General features: G+C 41.4%; 1 protein-coding gene and 2 long non-coding RNA genes across 3 annotated transcripts; 2 read left to right on the top strand and 1 right to left on the bottom strand.

The window, feature by feature from the left end:
- The first annotated feature begins 7,044 nt into the window (after positions 1-7,044).
- On the top strand, positions 7,045-8,385 carry LOC107390992 (uncharacterized). The gene is made up of 3 exons (XR_001573597.3): positions 7,045-7,151; positions 7,468-7,586; positions 8,096-8,385. It is a non-coding gene; the product is annotated as an uncharacterized lncRNA (long non-coding RNA).
- A 2,355-nt stretch (positions 8,386-10,740) lies between these two features.
- mafba (MAF bZIP transcription factor Ba) lies at positions 10,741-14,614 on the bottom strand. The gene is made up of 2 exons (XM_015968067.3): positions 12,870-14,614; positions 10,741-12,562 (listed from the first exon to the last, which is right to left on the bottom strand). Exons 1-2 carry the CDS (start codon positions 14,042-14,044, stop codon positions 12,550-12,552), a joined length of 1,188 nt encoding a protein of 395 aa, XP_015823553.1. The 5' UTR covers positions 14,045-14,614; the 3' UTR covers positions 10,741-12,549.
- Positions 14,615-16,696: 2,082 nt separating this feature from the next.
- LOC129164772 (uncharacterized) lies at positions 16,697-23,388 on the top strand. The gene is made up of 3 exons (XR_008564294.2): positions 16,697-17,573; positions 17,654-17,708; positions 19,321-23,388. It is a non-coding gene; the product is annotated as an uncharacterized lncRNA (long non-coding RNA).
- Positions 23,389-23,822: the final 434 nt, after the last annotated feature.

Raw genomic sequence — 23,822 nt, 5'->3', positions numbered from 1 at the left:
GCCCAATTAATAGCAGGCAAACAAGCTGAAACCTGTTTCAAGCTGTTGGTTGTTCTGTGTTTGACGAGTAGAAACAGCCTTAAGTCAGTATTATATCTTTACAAAAACTGTAATTTTATCACTTCTTTGGTTTTTAATAATTAAATGTTTTATTCAGAAAAAGACAAATTTCAACAAACGTTCACTCCGATGGTTTTAGGCTGTGAGCCATAAATCCCTTCATGTCCGTTATTAACAAGTGTGTCAGAATACAAATTGCATCACTCTGCACAAATCATTTTGGGGTTATTGACACACCCAGATATATTAATAGAGGCATTGTTTTCTGTTAAAAGGCACTTTGTAGAAAGATATGCATCATTCATGATCATTATACAATATTAAGTTAGAAGTGATTAGTACATGTCTAACCCTCTCAGGGATTATTAGATTAAATCCACGCCAGGAAATATACCAAACACAAGCACCAGAATTCCTGTTCTTCATGTTGCTTTGTTCCTTACTTTGATTACAGCCTGTGCATTAATGTGGTTTACAATTCCGTTGCTTTTGGCTTTATTTTGTTTAGTTTTTTGACGGGGGAAGGGATGTCCGTGGGTTTCTACCAAAAGAACGATCTCTCAGTTTTGCCAAGGTATGCCCTCTTTTGTGTGTCATGTGGAGTGTGGCTCTGCCTTTGCTTGTAAATAGTGAAATAAGTGTGGTTTACACGTAGTTGGGGGGTGTACGGTGCACTCAGCATCGCCCTGACATGCCTGCGCCAAAGCCCAACAGGGGTGTAATTACCGGAGACTGGGTCAGCACTTTATCTTGGGCAAAAATACCTGCTTTCTTATAGAAGGGGAACAGAAAGGGCAGCTCTGTGCTCATAGGGAAGCCTGTTTTCACCCTTTCAGGACCATCAGTGCTCTGGTTGTGTATCTATGACTACATCAGAAGAATCACATGTGCAATTTGCAACATTAAATAAGTGACAGGAAATGTCTGAGGTTTTCTTATCTTGCAGCATTCCTGTTTCAGCAAATAGGTCCTGAAGAATCTGGTTGGGAATAGTTAAAGAACAAATAGATACAAAAACACAAAAGTTCCAACTTTACAATTTACTGCAGCCCAAAGCATCAAAATGTCCTATTGTGTCCTCCAATGACACCATCATGTATGTTTAAAGGTGTGGTTCACTTGCTTAATCGATACAATTGCACTGGTGTTTATTAGGAATGAATGTCTTGTAAGTGATACTTGTGATTTCCAGAAACTAGCTGATGCCCACATCTTCGGCTGACCAGTTTTGGAGTCCTATTTCCTGACATTTGGACATCTTGCCTCAAATTGGATAACAGAAACTAAACTCTACCACTGACTTGCAACGTGGATGTTTTATCTTCACAAATAACACAAGCCTGAAGGAGCTCCGCCATGTGGTGAAGTTGTTAATGCTGATGGTTAGCTATGACTAGCTGGGATGTTCTCTACTGTTTTCTGGACGATAATCCAACAGCAGCCTTCCTCATTGCAAGTCAAGGTGGGTGAGTCCATGAATGTCATTGTGATGTCACACTGTCAGGCTTTTCAAATCCTAGAGTTTTGTTGTATTTTCTTTCAGAAGCTAATGCAGGAGATAGGTTTATGAGACTATTTTCATGTTCAGCCTGCATGAAAAACTCAGAGTGACCGATTATAATCAGAAATAATCTTTTAAAAATGGGTTTTCAGTCAACCACACCATTACAGTTATTCTCAGCGACATCACGCCTGATTAGCATGGTTAACTGTCCATTTCAACATGTTCTTACATTTTGTGTTAGGCTATCAGACTCACATTCTTTTATTTCAGGTGTAGAATCGGAGCTCCTATCTTGACAGTGGCCCAGATGTTTGTACACTGTCTGCATCAACAAAGAAGCACTGTTAAATCATTCATGACATGGCCTATTGAGAGCCGGGATTAGAGGCTGAACTTAAAGTCTGTACTAGAACCAGCCACAAGAGGGTGCTTTTTTCACATGTTCAGGTTAGATAAGTGAGTATGAGCATTATTTTCCTTAGCATTAAATTGACGTAGGGGGTTGGGATGTCATAATTACATGGCTGATCCATGGAGTTAAACTGAATGATCCATTCGTAGGACTCTTAGACAAAACATTTCCATCTCTGTGTTCGTGGCTGACCCACAAAGCACACGTCCAATATTCCATTCTCTACCTCTAACTGCAGTCAACTCTCAAATCTGTACCGTTCCATGCTTGCTTAAAACCCTCAAACCCCCACGCCCCCCTTTCTTCACCACATCTGTCTGTCTCCCGTCTGAGCCAAGGACGAGGAGGGCCAAGCTGACATGCAGAGGACAGCTCTGCACCAATCAGGAGACAGAGATGGCGTGTGTCAATTAAATGGTATGCGCCTTTGCTGCTAATCACAGACACATGTTCTGCTCGCCACCTCCCACTCTGGTGCTGTTGCTCCTTTTTCTGCACCACCTAATGCAGCGTAATCATCCTCATTACCTAATGAGGCTCCACTGTACACTAAAACTCTCTTTCTTCCCCTTGCAGCCAAATGTTCACGCAAAATACTAAAGTAGATGTAGTGCACAAACATCTGAGCCACTGCCATGCTGTCAACAGAGGAGCCCCTAATGCCAGAGCACTGTAAAGCCTCTAATGCCGCAGTAATACCATTGTAATGTGTATTATCAACAGGACAGTGAGCACTGAATTAGGCTGGCAGCTGGGGAGGGGAGAAACCCCTCATTAGCTTCCTTCAGTGTATCTACTTCTCCTAATCGCATACAATAACATAATCTCTTTAAAAGTGCTGCAGCTTAAGTCCAATCTGCCTAAAACCTGACACGTGATTTGGGTCAATCCCCCTGTAAAACCAAACTGTGGGGTCCAGAGAACTCACACACTTCTAAGTCTCACAATATTAGCGAGTTTTAATGTGGCTTCTTGTACAAATAATGCAGAAGGAATTCTGTTTCACTGTTTTGTAAATTTAATGTTTTCAGTCCAACAGTGGCCGCAGAGGCCTCAGATTCTTGACTGGTGTTCGGAGCTTCTGCTTCTATTCGAGCACCACTCTGCTGCTTTTGTTTCTCGATGTTGCCCTATAGTGTCTCTTGCCTTTAAACCGCTTACAGATGTTGGCAGCAGGGAGCTTTGTGGCAACTCCAAACGAGGACATCTAAATGGAGATCAGGCTGTAAAGTAAAAAGAAAGCTTGGACTAAGAAAAAGATTTTTTTAAAACTAGGTGGAAAGCTAGAAAGCAAACGCGAGCATGGGAGTGAATGGGAGAAAGAGATGAAATAGTGAGTGAACTTAAGTGAAAAATTAGTAGACACAGAGAATAAAACTAACTGGGCATGTGGTTAGATGTGTGTGTTCTGTCAAAAAAGACAAATTAAATTCATCTGTCCATGTTTTGGGCTAAACTTACAACTTGATGTGTAAAGGCTGATTTATATTTCTTTGTCAGCCTGAGCTGGCAATGCAATTCCCTGCCAGGACAACAGAGGGCGTAGCACTTTTTGGGAGTATCCTGCCAGCACCATGTGTGACCAGTCTATGATAGTTTGTTAACTATTGTGTATATATTGTGTTTATGTATGTTGTCCTCCATCTCTTCATGCGGTCGCCACCTCTAAACCCACATTTCCCATAATTGCTGCCCATAAACAAAACGCTGCGAATCTTTCTACTACTTCATTCAGAGGTAAATAAACATAAATAACTTTGGACTTTTCCACAAGATGTTCTTTAATCTATTCTGTGTCTGCTGCTAAATATCTTTGGCTTCCTTTAGTTTTTTAGGTGGCAATGGTGTTGCTGTTGATAAAGTCAAAGAAAGCTGCGTCCTGACCAATCACAAGCTTGCGGTCTCCGTCACGTTGAACATTAGTAAAAAAAATTGGGCATGTTTCCATCAGCCTTTGCGAGCTTGTCGGAGAGCGCTTGCGCTGACGCATAATGGCGTTGTGTTTCTCCGTACCCACGCAGACGGAGAAGTATAAATCAGTCTTAAGATGGCTTTATTCACATGCTTAAGGAGGTCAAACATGATAGCGGGGTCAAAGGTTGACACACTCCTGCCATTCATGCATAACGGTCTGAAACATTTGATTATTTCCCCAAAAGGTGAATCATGATGTTTCCTATTTTACAGAATTTTCTGTGAAAATCTATTTTTGTAGCATGTATGTCGAGCTGAATGATTTACAAATGTTACCACACACTTTCTTACCCAAACACTGCAGCGCTTTAGGGGCTGATAATGAATCTCCTTGAAAGTCTCTTCAGTTCAAAACCACAATGTCATATTCGCCTTTCCAGTTACAACTCCCTCAGCAGGTCTTTATGTGAGAGAGCTGGCTGTAACATAAAGGAAGGAGTCTTGCCAGCTGGAATTGACCATAAAACGGTGGAAAACAGTTCAGCTGTAGTTTGGCGATGGCTCTATGTTGCCTCCCTCCACCAGTTTTACAGGAAGTAGCCATGTCCCGGCCGATTGGAGAGGAAATATGTTGAAGTGCTACATCCTGCTCTGGTTGCCCACAGCATGGTACAGCTAATGCTCATTATGTCCAGAAACCTCCTTGGGAGTAAAAAGCACACAAAGAGGAAGAGAGGTGATCACAGGTCTGTTGGGCCACTCCCATTGCAGTGATTGTATAGGACTGACCTGTCTCTTCCCAGCTCTTTGCCATATTCCTCCTCTTCCTCTTTCCCCCTGCACTTTATTTATTAATGGATCCATTCAATTATTTACCTCACATCTTAGGGCAACAAAAGGCTGGAGCATGGTGCACAGAGTGAAAACGATACAGAACAAATGCACACAGATCACAGGTTTTCAGTTAAACGACTAGTTCATCTTTACGCTGTCACTCATGTTTCAACAGCTGTTGCTAACTGATGCTATTAGATATTTGGAAAGTAAAAGATCGGTCATTGATTTTGACAAAGTTTAACACTCAATGAGTTTTTTTTCTGCAACAAACCTCCTTACTTTTATTATTAAAGGCCCTAAAGTGAAACTGTGTAGATTTTTACCAATAATCTCTGGGAATATCCATTGAAATGTTGTTGGAAATTAATTAAATGATGCCCAGTTGTTGAGAATATGGGCGGCATTGTAACATATAACCATAAAATTGGGTGTAAAATACATGGGAGTGGGTCTAAGTCTCTGGGTAATGCCATATTAGCTGCCATATTTCCTTCTATGAGAGCCTGTGAGGACAAAATGCATTCACTGATTTTTAACAAACGGTTACAAAAAATTCACCATTCATAAGCATTGTTGATTTACACATTTACCTCTTTGCTTGTCATTTTGCTGGATGTTGCGCTCCCAGGAATTTTTGACTCTAACGGCCATCTGTTGGTTGGGTCTTACTCAAACATAAAATACTGTACTGTACTGTTTGCCCCCTATCGCCAGGGAAACTACACACTTTCACTTTAAAATATTTTTATACATTGCAAAAAGCTTGAGTTCATAAATTAGCTAATCATTTAGCTATATGAAGATCTTTTGTGATGTCAGTGTTCATGTATTTCACATTGCACCACGGTAGTGTGTGGCAAGAATCAACGCATGTTGCCTATAATACGGTTGCTTTGCATGTTTGGAGGAGGATTTTGCAAAGCAGATGGATTACTCTTGCTATGTAGTGGAAGGCTGGATAAAAGGTTGTATTGGAATTTCCTCCATAAACTACGAAAGAGATTATAGGAAGTGATCCGGGCTCTCCGAAGAAAGCCTGGACTACTGCAGCAACAGACAGTTTGTGGGGCTCATTTTGTTCAAAGTAAGTCCTTGTGACTAAGTATTTGTTAATTAGAGAAGTTGTTTTTAAAAACAGTTATTTTCATGTATTTTTAAATCTACGGAGTCATGTTGTTTTTGTGTTCTGATTGAGGTGTCTCACCCCGCGATCATAATAATAATAAATAAAGAAATAATAAGGACACTGATTAATGATGACATACCCGGCTTTGCTGCCACTGTGAAAAGTATCCGTTTTCTTTGGCCATCACCCACAGGTGATGTAAACAGTGCTGTGGCTCTGCTCTTCAGAGCTAACTGCTGCTATTAGCATGACCGCGGTTATCTATTTTCAAAAGAAATTGGCTCAACTTTCCCTAAAACAAAATAATCGTAGGCTTCCAGACGTTTGAAAATCTTTAATTTTTCTGGAGTGAAGGCTCCAGGGCTTTTTGATTAGGAATAAATGTTTCCCCAGCAGATTTGTGGGGAAAAACAAAAAATAAGAAAACACAGGCGAATTGGACAAACATTTTCCGTCATCCCAGAGCTCATACGGGTTTTTAATAACTTTAAATTTCTTATCAATACAGATTTCAAGCTTCTCTCTAAACCTCCACTTATCTTTAGACATTGAAGTGTTAATATATCTGGGATTTTGTCTGTAAACTCTCTTAAAAATATATGTCGCTTATTGATAGCAGTTTGTTTTTGCCACCCAGCCACTCCTGCATGTGCACAAAGATGAAAAAAGATCTCAACAAAGATCCTCCTATAAAAAAAACTATAAAAAGTGATGTTTATATTTGATATTTCCAGTGTGTTTCTGTGAAAACATCAGGACTGAATAGCTAACGGTTAATCGGAACCAGCAAAGACTAATGTGGATTGTTTCCATTTGAAAATGACTTAAATCACCCAAACTTCATGGTAGTTTATGCAGACCTTTTTCCTTAACCCTTACACAAGCTTACATTTCATAACATTTCAGCCAAAAAAATAAAAAGAAAACTGTTTGATGCCAAAAGGAATATGGTGTAAAGCTTGTCGGATTAAATTTGAATTGGCAGCAACACACTCTGGATATTGCTCAGATAAGACATGAAGAATTGTCTTTATTTTGCTGCTGGTGGGATGTTTACCGTAAGTAACTGTGGAAAGGCTCTAAATAAGTGATTGTTCTTGCATGGGTTTATTTTGTTTTTTATAGTTTTGTGCTGCATGCTTTTATTTTGGTGAACCTGAACAGGAAATATGGGGAGAGCAAAGGTTTATTGACTTTTGCTTGGAAACTGACAGCATGCTGTAAGACCTGACAGACAGGACTGGGCCTCTATACCCTACCTTCTGACAATTAAGCACCTAGCTGGAATTGGGAACAAGGTATCGTTTGATGCATGTGTTTTATGTGGATTGATGTGATTTTCTATGTATGTTGTTGTGTTTAAAGTGGTTAAATGCAGAGCAATGGTAATAGTCATCTCAACCATAGAGCCATGTCAACACCCATGCTAATATTAGCTTTTGTGTGGTTCACATGTTTGGACTTAGTTTTAATATTGGCTTTAGCTTTTAGCATGTTTATGCAAATTTCCGATCTCACTCAACCTACTATCAATGTAGATTCAATAATATTGTGAATGATAATATGGCATAAAGGTAAGAGCTCGTTATAATTTCATTTATCTGTTTTATTTAGCTCCTACGGTGGTTCAAGAAGGAAAGGTGGATTTGTGTTCAAAATAAGGATGCCAGCTGAACATAAATAAAAATACCTTGAGAAACACCCTTCACCGTTGTCTGGCTGGGTTCGCTACAGTAAGTCAAGGCAAAACCATAGAATCCCATGAAAATAATTGGCTGGACTTGGTCTAGCCTTTAGCTTGTCACTCCTGTCGATTACAAACTACATTTGCTGAAACAGAGACCTTTAAACAAAACTTTTAAGAAATGAGCAGGAATTATTTATAAATTCAACACAGAAACACATTAAATCTCTTTAACCCTGACCCCACGAGGAAAGTTGACCATTGAGCAGGATCGATGGTTTATCCCTTGAGGTCCACGTTGCAGGGGTGAGAGGTGGTGCTCACTCCTCACCCCTGCCACATGGACCCAAGGGATAAACCATCAACCCTGCTCAGTGGTCAACTTTTCTCACGGGGTCACGCCCGTTAGGACAGTGGGAGGGTTAAATTGCAATACTCCTTTATCGGAGTGTAGAGTCGGCACAGCCTTAAAACTTTCTACAGCATCCTGTTTTGAGCAGAAGCTGATTGTTCAAATGCATCGCTGACCGCTCTGATTCTTTTATCTTCTCTCTATAGTCCTATCCCCGCATCGGCCAGACAAAGATCAATCCCACCAGGAATAGGGTTTCACATCCCGGAAGCAGAAACGTACACATGGGTCACTTTCATCGACTCACTGCGGCCGTGGCCGTTGGTATCTATCATACAGACCGATGACAGATCATGACCATGGAGGTACAAATTCATCCCAAAGAGAAGGACGACGCCGGCAGAAATCAGCTTCTGCTCCTTTTTTTTAGCAGCCTGGAGTTTTTCAACATGTTATCACTTACATTAATGCAATTACAGCATGGATTGGAAATACAGTTGTGGTTATTTGTGTTATTAAAGAACATGTTTTTGTATTTATGCATGTGTGGTGTAACAGACTGAAGATGAATAACAGATGTCGCCACAATCTGAACTCTCTAGACTTGGCTGGCCTCGGCAAAAGATTGAGGAGGGAAAAAAATGAAAGATGGAGATGAGAGAAGGATGAGGCGAGAAAGATTAATTATAATTGTTATTTACTCGTATTCACTGCATCGACTACAGTGACACACACACACACACACACACACACACACACACACACACACACACAGTGTATGAATGAACACCAAGTTCTTCAATGACAAAATTAAAGTAATATAAAGCATTTCTCTTATATTGTGTTTGTGTTCAATAAAATATTTTGCTGAAGGATTACCACTCCTGTGTGTGTGTGTGTGTGTGTGTGTGTGTGTGTGTGTGTGTGTGTGTGTGTGTGTGTGTGTGTGTGTGTGTGTGTGTGTGTGTGTGTGCGTGTGCGTGTGTCCCTTGAGGAAATCTTGCTTTAATTCCCTAGGAAGTGGTTGTGATTTAGTGCAGCAGGGCAATGACTTCGACTGACAGTTGTGTTGCTGCACATTTAAAATGAATTCCATAAAAACTAAATTAAATCAACACCAAAACAGATGCAGAAGTCTCCCCGATGGTGACTAAAAGAACAATTTATTCATCTGACAGTGGGAAAAATATGGTGAAATTAGCTAAATGAAAAAAAAAATCAACGTTTTTGAAATTATGCGTGATACAAATAAGTTTGTGGAGTGTCAGATCTGACTAGTGTGCACGCTTCAGAGGCTTTGAAACACCTGCAGCATAGCTGAAGCTGAGCTGGTGGGTCCAGGTAAACAAGCAGAGCCCGGTTTGAGGCTGATGCCCGAGAAAACTCTCTGCTGCTGATGCTGATGAAAGAAGCAGCTGGAGGTGGATGCTGGCAGAGCAAGCTGAATGCAGATAGGATCTGTGTGGGGGGTTATGGACGTGTGATTGGAGACTAAAATCATTACAGTATGCCTGGTCATTGTGTCCTTGGCTCTTCCGCTGAGCTGAGACTGAGGCTTTCTTATTCACACGCCTTTTTTCCCAGATTTTACTCACGTTTTTGATAAACAGAAAAAAGCCCATCTCTTTCTGATGAAATCGTTTCAGGGTGACATTTTTTAGCTTGATGTAAAAATCTAAAGTTGGAATATGCAGCAAAATGAATCCCCTTTTATTCCGCATTCAGATTTTTTGTGTTAAAACATCCCGATAATCTGACATCATGCTTTAATATAACCACTGAACTGGATCGTTCTTGGGGGTGGGGGTGGGGGTGGGGGGTGGGGGGTTCTGTTATTTGGGGGGATTATTATAATCATGGGCCTTTCCCCTCCCCTGCTTCACCCCAGCTGCACTCCTGCCCTCAGGCTGCAGAGGCCGTCCACAGAGGAGGGAAAACAGGAGGGAGGGAGAATGTAAACTAGACTCGCCTCGCTAGGGTCTCATTGGTTGACTCTGTGCATTGCAGTTTTGTCCTTGAGAATGTGCAGACACGGGGCAGATAATGTTCTGACACCAGAAACTCTAGAGCACGGCTAGATCAACACTTACTCCCCTCCTCCTCCTTCTTCTTCTTCTTTTGCAGAAACACTATCGGGGGACACGGACCGGAGAATGACAGCAGCACGTGATGTTTTAAAAGCGAAATAAAATTATGTTTTCAATCAAATAAATAATGGTAATGAACTTGGTGTGGAATTCGTGTGTTGGTTAAGTGATGAAAGACGCATGCCAGTTAGAAATTCCATAAATCCCAACAATTTTCCCACCAGATTATTCTAAAGCGGAAGTTTGGCTCAGCGAATTTTAGCGACGGAGTTTAAAAGAACTCACATTGTGTAGGACTCAGCCTCCAAGTATATTCAAGGCCATGCGCGGAGAAAGAGTAAATGATTTTACCACTTCATGTAAATCTGAGGTTTGCGTCTCTTCTCTGGTGCGCTGCAAGGTCAAAGATCTCCGTTTACCGTGCGCGCTCGTGCAGCGGCGGGCTTTCTGCACAAGTCAGCATGGCAGCAGGTACAGGAATCTCCCTGCAGCGGGCCACAGCATGAACTGCAAGACCCGGTGATCTAATCACTGCAGACCAGTGGGCTCCGAGCCAAAGTTTCCACGTCATGCGTCTGAACGTCTGATCATAAATTACAGACTAAGAGGGAAAAATGGCTCTAAATTCTCTTAATTGGCTGCAATGTCGTATTCATCATAAACCGTGGTGTCGACGTAGAAAAACTGGAATTGTTTTTATTTTCTAAAATTGTGAAGAAGTTTAAACATGTTTTGAGACGAATGAGAAGTCTGAGAGGGAGCTGTCGCCATTTCAATGACTTTAATAAGCAAAATAGGAAACATTTTTTTCCAAAAACAACAAAAAGACAAAACAGAAACCAGCCTGAATGGAACATTTCAAATTTAAGTGTTACTATTATTTATATAAACAGGACTGAAAATTAATTCCCTTCCCCATTATCATCATCACCATCATCATATCATCGCTTTACTTATGGAATTGGTGAAAACAAAACAACAACCCGCTGCTGCAGTTTTTCAGTTCGATTTCAACACAGTTGAATCAACAAAACCCAAAAAGATTGTTAGATGCGTGACTTTCAACGACAGTTTTTAATGCAAGCACCATGCTTAATCGATATGATCTGACACTTTAATTTAAATCATTAAAATAGAAAAACAACATTACTACGCATCTGGCCAGCAGAACCAGAATCATCAAATAATATTAATAATAATAATAACAGAAGCAGGAACAAAATATAAGTAATTAAAAAATATGGTTTTCATTTTGAAGATTTGAACAACCTGAGTCCCCTTTTTTTACTGACCTGCAGGGAAAAAATCAGGAAAACATAGAATTTTAGTAAAACTTGGTATCAAAACATGTTATATAATCACTAACGTTTGACACGTTTTTAAGTACTTGTGATAAAAAAGTGTTTATGTGAGCCCCAGTGTAAATACGCAACAGGTGGCAGATTAAGAAGTGTGTGTGGGTTGTTTTTTAGTCAAAAACATTTTGTTTGAGTGTAAATGTAAAAGAAACACTCGTAATTTATTCATTTATTTCGATAAATATAACCAAAAAAGAGTATTTCAATCGATTTTGCGCTAGTTACGCTATTTCATCATCCTCACACTTCACGCGCATACCAAAACTTTACACTTAGGCCTGCTATGAAAAATATTACGAGAAGATAGAACATGGAATGTCTTCCTGAAGGGGGGTCTGAGCAAACTTCAAATTGAAAACTTTCAAAAAAATCCAAAAGTGCACTTGACACAGTTTAAATGCAACTAAATAAATGCACTTTACTCTTTCAACCACCAACCCCCCTCCTCTCAAATGATAAACAAAAATAAATGTAATAAAAAACACAACACAAAGACAAAAGAAGTTCAAACCAGCCTCCTCAATCTTGTTGTGCAGTTTTTGTGATGGCAGAATATTTACAAGCCCAAAAAGAAACAACCCACACCCGTGATAGTTCCTCCCCGGCAGTCCTGCTGTTCTGTCCCTGCTGCAGTTCCCATACACCCCCCCCCACCCCACCACCACACACACACACCCAAACATCACACACACACACACACACACACCCAAACATCACACACACACACACACACACACACACACACACACACACACACACGCACGCACGCACGCACACACACACACACACACACACACACACACACACACAAAACATAAAAAGAAAAATATAGAGAAGCGCAGATCAAAGACATGCTCTTAATATACACAAGAAGATGAAAGTACAAAATAGAAATTATTACCGTACATGTCCAGCATGCAGGATTAATATTCAATGCAGATTTTTTTTGTTTGTTTCTACATATATATTCGAATATAACCAAGCAGGCAATAAATCAATGAGATGTTGCATAAAACGTCCCTCCTCCCATTCCTTCTCCATCAGAGTTTGTTTAATTTGCATAAGTGAGATTTTTTTGGGAGTTTGTTCTCTTTTTATCTCAAACTGCTGGCCCACTTGTCGAATGCGTCGCAGGGGTGAGAGGCTGCAGGCCTGCGTGTTGATGTCATGAATTGGGAGCGCACCCACAGCTTCAGAGGAGAAGAAAGTTCATCATCAGCCGATCCTCCTTTTGGGAGAGGAAGAGGGGTGGAAATAAAATAAAAGTCTCTTCACTACAAACAACTAATCTACAAAGACGCTGCGGCTGATCTAGTTTGTTCTTTGTATTTCAGTTGACACGTGGATGGAGAGATGGTTATATATGAGAATAATATCTGATGGATTATTCTTTTTATATGAATATAACTCTTTTTAGCTGTTATTAGTATAATCAAACAGTATGGGGGTGTGGATTATTATCATCGGTTCATAAAGTCAGTCGTTTGCAGAAAAGTTGGAGGGATCGGGGTGGAGGGGTTCACGAGAAAACTCACATGAAGAACTCTGGAGATGAGGGGTTGTCGCTGGTCGAGCCGGCCTCGCGGAACCCATTACTGGCCCCCGACCCCGTCAGCTTCTCGCACTTGAGTTTGTAGGCGTCCCTCTCCCTCGCCAGCCGGCTGATCTCCGCCTTCAGCTGCTCCACTTGGTTCATCAGTTGCGTCTTCTCGTTCTCCAGCACGTGCTTCTGCTGCACGCGCTTGAACCTGCAGGACTGCGCGTAGCCCCGGTTCTTCAGGGTCCTCCGCTTCTGCTTGAGGCGGATGACCTCATCCTTGGTGAAGCCCCGCAGGTGTCTGTTGAGCTCCCGCACCGACATGGAAACCAGCTGCTCGTCCGAGAAGCGGTCCTCCACGTTGAGCCCGCTGCCTGCGCCGTGGTGCCCCGCCGACTGGCTCAGGTGACCGTGCGGGTGGTGGTGGTGATGGTGGCGGTGGTGATGGAGTGGCTGGTGGGAGTCTGGGGAAACAGGGGACGGGCTGTCGGGGTCCTGGCTGTGGTGATGGTGATGCTGGCTGTGCGGGTGGTTGTGTCCGCTAGGGAGCCCAGACAGCTCCTCTGCGTGATGTGGGATGCCCCCCGCATATGGGTGATGGTGCTGCTGACCGTGACCATGATGGTTGTGGTGGTGGTGTGGGCCCCGGTAGCCCTCGAAAGCGCCTTGCTGCTGCTGCAGCTGCTGCATGACGTGTGGAGGCTGGGGGTGGCCGTGCGCTGTTGCACCAATCAGGGCCTCCACTGCGTCCTCGGGGGTCAGACTCAGCGTCTGCGGGTCTATCTGTTGGTGATACCCGCTGTTCGGCATCCAGTACAGCTCCTCTAGGTGGTGTTTCTGCTCCGTGGGGCTGAAACTGGGCGAAGAGGGTACCGAGCTGCAGGGTGTGCTAATGGGAGTGGAAGACACGGAGCCCTGGGGCTGGAGACGGTTACACTGGCGCACACCGTTGCGATCCAGCCCGGCCAGGCCCTCCTTCTTCACGTCAAACTTCATCAGATCAAAGTCGTTGACATATTCCAGAGCCAGAGGGCTGCTGGGCAGCTCCGGGCCCATGCTCAGTTCTGCGCTCATGCTGCTGTCTCGACTCTTCTGCAGATACGCAAAAGTACTGGCAAGCGTCGCAAAATCAGACTTATTAATCAAAGTCTCTTCCCTCCTTCCTTGTTTCATGCAATACTATGTTTGGCTCCCTCACCGCTCCTCACCGACTTGCTGTAGCATGAAACACAGTGATATGCGGAAAAAGGGGGGAAAAAAGTTGTGGAGGAAAACTTTCAGACTAAAGCTCAGCGCTCAGCGTCGTGCAGCCTACTTCTGCTCTGTCAGCAACCAGGCAGGAGGTAGAAATCAGCGCGCCTCAGAGCGGAGACAAAACCCCAGTCCTTTCCAGCAGAAGTGTTCACAAAAGTATAAATAACAATAATAATAATGGAAGAAATACCACGTTTGCGCGCAGAGACGGGCACCAGTCCACGTCGCAATCTCTTGGTTATTAGTCCGTTTTTCTCCAGGAAAAAAGCCCAAAACGGGCAAGGAAGCAGAGTAAACAGGACGTCAGGTGTCCTTTTCTGTTTTTTAGCTGAGAAGGAGCTTTTCCAGCTCTGCACCGCAGAGATTTAAAGGCTCCACTCTCTCTCACTTTCTCCGCTCTCTGGTATCCAGCAGACTGAGCTCAGAGCCAGCCAGTGCTTTATTATAGCCTAATAGCACGCTGTGACGTCGACAGAGCAAGATCGGTGGAGCTCCAATTGGCGCGCTGAAAGGGAGGAAGAGAAGGAGGAGGAAGGCGACAGGAGAGAGGAGGGCGCTCAATTTGGTCTTGACAGCCAGAGACAGTCAGCTGACCGACTTCCCTAAAAGAGAAGGGTGGGGGGAAAGAGGCGGGGGGAGGAGAGAGAGGAATACCTTCACTCTATCTGAGCGCGCGATGCTCCTGTTTTTGATTCTTGTGAGATTAATGAGATGTGTTACAGGCTTCCAAGGAGGAGACTGAATGAAATGCCCTCAATTCATGATTTAGGATTAATCTAATCACATTTTTTTTATTTGTGTAAGATATTTATTTTTACATCATCATCGAAATGAAAACCAAAACATTAATTTATTTTGCAGCATTTATATTCATACAATTTAAATATGTTAAGAAACATTTTTATTTATAACTTCCATGTAAAAGTCTGCTCCTTCCTGCAAAGCATCATTTTTCATTTTCATCCAAACCCAATAATGAGTTTATTTATCTTATTGCACATGCTTACACGTTTCCAAAGCCCCTTTCATGGTCAGACTTACTTGACCAAACTAGTTTATTTGATACTAAAACTACATCTGACTCCGATCAGAGCTTCTGGTTGCTCCATGAGTGCCACAACACACCGTCAGAGGAAAACAGGCTCAAGGCTGCCCCTGCGTGGGCAACACACGCACATACCAAGCTGCACAAGGAGATGCGCATAGTTTTCATCCCCCAACTAATTGCTCATTTTAAAGGCCACATCACCGCAATTATGATATGGTGACAATTAATCTCAATCAGTTTAAATGAACGTAAAGCAATTGCCACGTGTTTTATAATCGTTGCTTGTTAGTGTTTGATAAGTAGTTTGGCCAAAATTTGGAGTTAACGTCCTAGAATTGCGTGCAGCACCTACGCCATGTTCCACGTATGCTTTATTTTCATTAGTATTGTTACTCCCCAAAAATAGTCTTACCGTAAATGAGCCAATTTGATCAATCGATCCGATTATAATTTTGTTTCCAGCCCGATTTCACAGCTGTACACAGGCGCGCATTGATCAGGCAGGGTGGAGGAAGAGGCTGCCAAAGATGAGATCCGATAATGAAGGGCTCATTTGTTTGGAATCAGTTCTTAATCATCTTGACGCAGGTGGCTCTGTGTGAGCTCAGAATCCATATCACTGAAACCAATGAGAAGGGTCCGTTTATATGTTTGTGGAGTTATGCACTTTGTGGAAGTCACACTGGACATCCAAGACCAAAAAAAAGCAATGGATGATAAAATTATATTAAAAACTTTTAGGAGCCTAATAAAAAATATAGCTTTTACTAAAAATAACAATCTTTATTATTATTATTATTATTATTATTATTATTATTATTATTATTATTATTATTATTATTGTTATTATTATTATTATTATTATTATTATTATTATTATTATTATTATTATTTGTTTTAGATGCGTATAGTTAATTTTCAGCTTTTTTGAGGAAGATAAAAATTATAGACTCATTTAATATTCGGGCTGCTTTTATAGTGAAACTACAGGAATGAATAAACAAAGAGTCATTTTTATTTTTTCCTCTCATTTTTTGTAGCCTATAAGGAGCACGGGTTCCCGGGTAATTCTCTGCACCTGCAGGCGAGCCTCAGGTCTGCGCTCCGACTTCAAACGCACTATGAGCTGAGCGACTCGTTTCGTGTCGAGCTGCCCCTATACCTCTCTCTCAGCGCGAGGCCGACCCGGCGGCAGCCCCATTAGGTCGTTCTGCTCTCCAACATAACCCGAGCTCACCGCCTAATAGACCCAGGCAGGCCTGCCGCCGGCTCTTCCTCCTCCTCCACCCCCGTCGGTAATCACAAGCTGTAATGGAGAGACGAGATGTAAAAAAGCGTCGATGTCAGCAGCACATCGGTGGTTAATGATCTATTAAGTGATCTGCGTGCTTATGGACAGCGTAAAAAGTGTTGATGCTTGCTTATTTGGCCCTAATGAGAGTCCCATCCTACGGATTTTAGGAATGAATAACCCAAATAAAATCACCTTAAAATTTAACAGTTGGCGCAGGGAGGCTGGAGAGGCTGAGCTTCCCACAGCTCACATCTCACACGTGCACCGGACGCCGGTGTCACGCAGCAGACCCGTGCTCCGTCCGTGAACCGGACCGGATCCAGGACCTATTGCCGCACCCGCCTTTTGGATCTTAATTAAAACTTTATTTTGTCACAGAACCCAGCTGGTTTGAGGAATACTTTTTCCCCCTAACTTCACTCAGTCGGGTTGTATCCCTTTAACAAAGTTGTTCTTCATTTCTCTTTTGACCGGTGGAGATGATGAATATCTCCTCTGAGCCGTCCGGCATATGTTACTGGATGGTACCGGTGCTCCGAAGGCCCGCGTCAGAGTGGATCAGGGATGGAGATGGAAAGACGCTCCTTTTCCGAAGGGCAGCTTTGATGCGCTTTTAACGGAGAGCTGCGCAAAGGCTTTAAAAAGCTTCCAACATATGGTTCTGCGTATGCTGAATTAAGTTTAATTCTGTATTTAAAGCTGAATTAAACAAGAAGCCAATAGTTAAATAGGATGTTATCACGCGCTGTTCCATCGATTGATGTTTAATATTTTGTCAAAAGAGTGAAAGCTGCTCCATTATGCCATACTACACACTGCACCAGGTGTTGAATTCAAGTTACTGAATTATATTTTAATATAGAATATTAAAAATGTCGGTTATTTGTCTAAAATCTCAACTTTGTGGGCATGGACGCGTCAATAATCTGCATTCTTGTATGAGTTACTCGGCAGCGATTCTTGTTTACTCGAGTCTGATCGATTAACTCTTTAGAAACATGAATTATTAAAACTCAGTAAACAGCCAACCTTTCATGAAGGCCAACACTCTCAGAGATAGATGACTAGAGTTGTTTTTTGTTCTTCTACCTGGAAAACATCTGAAGGTGAGATGAAAGTGCAAACATTTACAATTTATTATCATGAAAGATAGGAATCAAACATGTTTTAACTTTGTTGTCCACAGGCTTGTTTTGGATTATTTCCCGGTGTTGCAGCAGGAGTCTCACTCACTCTGGAAGGTGGGTTGATTTGCAGATAAAAGTGGATGTTATTCCTTGTGACAGGGCGCCCCTAGTGGTGAACCTACTCACAGCTTAAATGTTGATATTTATCATCAGTGACGCTTAGTTTTTAGTTCATTTACAGAGCTTCAACTTCTGAAATGGATTTTGCTCCATTCTTGCTTTTATTTTAATGCCATGAAACGATATAAAAGCCTGATAGGAAGGCCAAACTATAATTGTGGGCCTTTTCTGAGATTAGATGTCCCTGATTGACGTGTAGTAAATATAACAACAAATAAATGTCAGTGTGCACGGTACTGACTTAATCTCATGAGGGAGGGACGACGACAATAAATCCGCCTTTTGCTGTGGTCATTTCATTAATGTAAATTGCAATGTTATGTACGATAGTTTGGCTTCCCTCCAGCTGGCTCTTTGCTGAGGCTTGTGCATGATATTAGGTTTTATCATAAACTGGTGGCCACAGAATGTAGGCAGCGCCACAAGAGCCAAATATCAGAGTGCTGCTATGACATAATTAAAGAGCACATTCTCGGGTCATAAACCACAGTTTACATCAGTGTTTTCTGAGCCAACAACTGGCTACTGTCATTCTAAAGAAACTTATGAAGTACTGAAAGCATAATTGGGGATATTTTTACTCACACTATTTAACATTTGTGCTTTTCCAAATTCCACCATCGCTGGTTTACTTTCTGCTCATGGACTGCTCAGCAGACCTCTGGGTTATGTCAAACCAGATTTTCATTTAATATCATAGAAAAAAATGCATCCGTCATATCAGCGTCTGTGGCTCAGTGTGTTATTAAGATCAAAGTAGCGAGAGAGTTTTAATGTGCTCCAAATGGGTCTGTGTAAAATCTGGGTGATTTCTCGGTGAAGTGTTCATGTTTGTAATCAGGAGGACTTTGTTGTCAGACCTCAGGTCAGTTTAAAGGAAGTATTTGAGGGAACCAATCTGAGTTTTTTCCAGCTCCTGACATGGAACTCTTCTTCTCCGCGTACACTTTGATTTCTCCTCTCTCCTTCGTCGTCCACCCTCCTCTCTTCCGTGACCTCCTCGCCTCTCTGCTCCCTCACCCTGGTCTTCTGGTCCTGGCCCTGGCCCTGCCCACCCTGGGTCATTTATCATGGTCCAGGAGGGGAGCCCCCAGGCCTGCAGGCCTCTGTCAGCCCCTGCAATCGCCTCTTTGTGGCTCCCAGCAAACAAGTGTCGGATCAGCAAAAGTCTATTAAAGCCTGGTGGGTCTTTCTCAGCCAATTGGGTTCGGGTCACTGAGCTGCTCTCCTCGTTGGTCCGAGAGCTCTTTGTGTCGCCGCCGTTCGCTGACACAGATCCCCACAAGATTAATGATTTTTAGCAGCTATTTGGGTTTTATTCACAGGGTCCTTCTCTCTGTCTCTCCTCTCTTGCTCTGCTCCTTTCCCCCTCGTTTTCCTTTTCTTCTTAAACCTGTCCTTTCCTCTCGTCTCCTTTAGATTCTCACATTTCCTCTCACTGATTTCTTTTAACTGTTAATCTAATTTCTGTCAACTCTGTTCCTTTACTTTTCAAATATGTGTGATTTCTCCCTGCGTTTATTTAACAGCTGTCTCTGATTTGCAGACAAGCTGCTACTTGAAGACATGACCTCACCGCTGTTCGCCCCACAGTGATGCTCCGCTGTCTAATTTATCAAACGGATGGTCAGAAACCAACTCGACTACATCCACATACTGGCAGCTGCCTTCCCTGCAGCGTGCCTCAGGAGGCTCGGAGTAATTTGAAATCCAAGAGGCACTTCCACAACTTCCATGTTGCCATGTTCTCAGTGTAGTTTCCAGTAATTACTGCAGGTTAAGTGCACGTCCCGGACCTCAGTGGAGGCAGCTCTATCCCTCACCTGGGACATGACTCAGCACAGTTCAGGTCATCCGGCCATTTCCCTGACCACTGGACCACACCCCAACCTACTTTAAACCCACAGGACAAGCCCTGTTTATGAACAACTTGCATTTACTTCCATCACGTAATGTAATGATAGTTTTATTTACTGGCTGGACTGTTTGCAGGAAGATGGCCTCACATCAATGCAGACCCGTTTTACAGAGGTTTGCATCATTACGGGTTGCTATCATTGTATTCTAGTTTAGTATAAGGTACTTTCTCAGTGAGGCTATAGTGTTAGATTTATCTGCATCAGAACCTTAGCTTGTCTTTTCTCTCATCTGATTTGTCTGGTGCTCCTGCAGGAGTAACTACATGTCCCAAGGGTCCAGATGCTCCAACAGGATGTTTACACACACAAATACTTCAATAATAGACTTGATTTTCACAAACTTCTATACAGGAACCTCCTACCCCCTAATATTCATTTCGTAATTAATTAGAAGTTTATCTGTTTGTAAAAGTATCCGTAGACTGTCCATCTATTCACAGTGGAGGTTTAGTACTTTGTGTAACTCTTCTATAGTTCCAGTTTTTAATTGTTTTAATTTTTACATATTCCTTCTTAGAAACCAGATGTTCTTGGTGGGTCTTAATGGGTTTTTATGTCTTTTTGATGGTTTTTCAAGTGTTTGTTATTTATTGTTATTTACCTGTTTTTTCACCAATTTCCAGTCCAGTACCATAGATGATTATTTCTATGATTGTCAAGTCACTTTATTTTGACCTATGAACCAGTTCAGATGTACAAAACTTGGCAAAAAACAGTTATAAAGTTGTATTAGTACTATTCCAAACTATACTATACTATACTATACTATACTATACTATACTATACTATACTATACTATCCTATACCATATTTGTTACAGTTTTTTTGTAGCAGGATCAATGAAAATCCAGTAGATAATTAAGTATGTGAGTAAGTAATTCAGTTTTATTTATATAGAACTCATCACAGACAGAGAATCACAAAGTGCTTCACAGAGTTCAACAAAAAAATGAAGTAATAAAATAATAATTATCTTAAAAACAAAATATTAAGTAAAATAAAAATTTAATCAGAAAACACAAAGTCATGAATTAATTAAATGATCATAAATATCATAAAACTAATGAAAGATGATTATAAATTTGCATTAAAAAACATGCAAAAGATTTAAGTAAAAGCAGATCTTCAGCTGCATTTTTAAAGTGTCCAGACTGTCAATACTACGTAAGGATAAAGGAAGATCATTCTAAAGTCGGGGTGCAACAGTGTGGAAGGAGGCAATCACCTCAACCAAAATGGTCTTTGGAACTTCTAGAAGGTTCTGGTCTGTGGAATTGAGGGCTCCGTTTGGAGCATAAGGCTTTGACACTTCAGTAATAAAGGGAGGAGCTTGACCATGTAGAGCATTGAAAGTTATAGTCAGGATTCTAAAATGAATTCTAAAGTTAACGGGTAACCAGTGCAGAGACATCAGAATAGGAGTGATGTGTGTGTTCTTCAGGTAGAAGCCTCGCTGCAGCGTTTTGTACCAACTGAAGGCGGTCAAGGGCTTTTTTGTTAAAACATGTGAAAAGTGTGTTACAGTAATCAAGACAGGAGGGGATAAAGGCATGGATGACCATTTAAAGTTCATGTTTTGACACCAACCTTCACAGTTTGTTTATATTTATTTAGTGATAAAAATAGTTTCAGACCAGCTTTTTGAGTGGCCTTCAAGAGACATTGATTGGTCTAAAACAACACCCAGTTTCCTCACATTTGACTTGACAGCAGAAGATAAATGACCAAGTTGTTGACTAATCAGAGGAACCATGCTCACAGGGGCAATGATCAGACACTCATTCTTTTCAGAGTTTAACTGAAGGAAGTTATCTTCTAGCCAGCTGGAGATAGTTGATAGACATTCTAGCAGTGTCTAAGCTATCTAGACAGAGGGGTAGAAACATTGTTGTTTATCACAAACAAGCCCTTCTCCACCTCTGATATATTTAAATTTCTTGGCACTCACATCTGCAATAACCTTAAAAGGAAAACAAATGCAGAACATAGCCACAAGGAAGCTCAACAAAGGCTTTTCCATCTCAGGCAATTGAAGAAGTTTAAAGTACGTCCTCGTCTTTTACGCCAGTTCTACACAGCTGTCATTGAAAGCATTCTTACCTCATCCATTACGGTACAGTGCACTTGATAAACTCTCCAGGAAAATAACTAGAACAAATCATCACCAGAGCATCTAAACTAACTGGAACTCCTCTCCCTTCCCTGGATCTGCTTCACCAAAAAGAACACTACAATGTGCACAGGATTCTTTCTGACACCTCTCATCCTGCATGCTCTTCTTTTCAACTACCGTCCTCTGGTAGACGATATAGGTCAATTGCTTCAAGAACAACCCAGTTTAAGAACAGTTTCATTCCTACTGCCATAATGACTCTAAATTATGAGGGTCGCTAGGCTGCTCTGATCCTCCACAGTTATTTGTTGTTGCTTCTCTGTTCTATGTGTGTAAGGGGATGAAACTGATGGAACCTGCTTTGTCCAAACTATGTACTGGGAAAAAAAATCCACCAGCTTGCTGTGTGGTCATTAAAGTAATCTAATCTAATCTAATCTAATCTAATCTAATCTAATCTAATCTAATTTAATCTAATCTAATCTAATCTGGTCTAATCTAGTCTAGTCTAATCTAATCTAATCTAATCTAATCTAATCTAATCTAATCTAATCTGGTCTAATCTAGTCTAATCTAATCTAATCTAATCTAGTCTAATCTAATCTAATCTAATCTAATCTAATCTAATCTAATCTAATATCTAATCTGATCTAATATCTAATCTAATCTAATCTAATCTAATCTAATCTAATCTAATCTAATCTAATCTAATCTAATCTAATATCTAATCTGATCTAATATCTAATCTAATCTAATCTGATCTAATCTAATCTAATCTAATCTAATCTAATCTAATCTAATCTAATCTAATCTAATCTAATCTAATCTAATATCTAATCTAATCTAATCTAATCTAATCTAATCTAATCTAATCTAATCTAATCTAATCTAGTTAAGACAGTTTATGAAACAGAATCCTTAAAGGAGCAGTACAGCTGAGTGTCATCTGCATAGCTACATAGGATAAGAGAAATTGTGGTTTAACATGTAAAATATGTCAGCATTAACAAGGTGATAACATGCTATGAGATGAAAATGGTACCTCTTTGGTATGGTTACTGGACCTAATAGACCAGAAACTTTCTGGTCCTCCATTTGTTCAGTTTCCTATAGGTACTGTGCATTACGGCTAAGTCAGTGGAAATAAATGGACTGAACACGAGGGAAAAGGCACCCAAAGACAAAAGAAAAACTTGAACCAACCTTCAGAAAGTCTAAAGCACATGTGCTGAGACCTGGTCCCTTGGGGGCTGCTGTCTTTCAGTTCTAGTTGTTTCCTTGATCCAACTCACTTTTAATCAGCATGGTTAGGGAAGCAGGCTTCTGCTAAGCCTCATCCACTGCTGAACTGGTAATTCAACAAATAAATCAGGAGTGTTGGAGCAGGGAAACAACTAAGACATGCTGGATAGCGGCCTCGTAGAAATGTGACTTTAGAAATGTGTAACAATTTAAACCTTTGCACTGTGCTGTGAAAGAGAGGAACTTTGACAGTGTTGAAAAGACAGAATAATGCATGTTGTAGAGAGCTTTTAAATTGCATTAAAATATGTTTCAGCAAAAATAAACAAGTAAAACATCCTGTGTGTGTGTGTGTGTGTGTGTGTGTGTGTGTGTGTGTGTATGTGTGTGTGTGTGTGTGTGTGTGTGTGTGTGTGTGTGTGTGTGTGTGTGTGTGTGTGTGTGTGTGTGTGTGTGTGTGTGTGTGTGTGTGTGTGTGTGTGAGATTGTCCCCTGTGATGAGGCTGCTTTCAGCTCAGACTCTCCCTGTGTGTTTTACAGCACGTCTGTTTTAGGACTGGATGGATGAACCCTTCCCGTTGCTGTGTCCATCTACCTGCCCTGTTTCCTGTCTGATTAATGCTCTCTCTGTGTGTGTGTGTGTTTGTTTGTGTGTAAGTCTGTGTGTAAATGGTTATAGATGGGACAACACCACCACGCTGGCAGTCTGAATCATTACTCACACAGATAGGGAGAGACCTGGGGCAGAGGAACTCCTCACATCCTCCACCTTCC

This window comes from Nothobranchius furzeri, chromosome 15 (assembly GCF_043380555.1).
Source record: "Nothobranchius furzeri strain GRZ-AD chromosome 15, NfurGRZ-RIMD1, whole genome shotgun sequence".
Taxonomy (NCBI): Eukaryota; Metazoa; Chordata; class Actinopteri; order Cyprinodontiformes; family Nothobranchiidae; genus Nothobranchius; species Nothobranchius furzeri.
This window is presented reverse-complemented; position numbering and strand designations above follow the sequence as displayed.

Coding starts and splice junctions, on each gene's coding strand:
- mafba (XM_015968067.3), bottom strand. CDS start 14,044: ATGAAACAAGGAAGGAGGGAAGAGACTTTGATTAATAAGTCTGATTTT.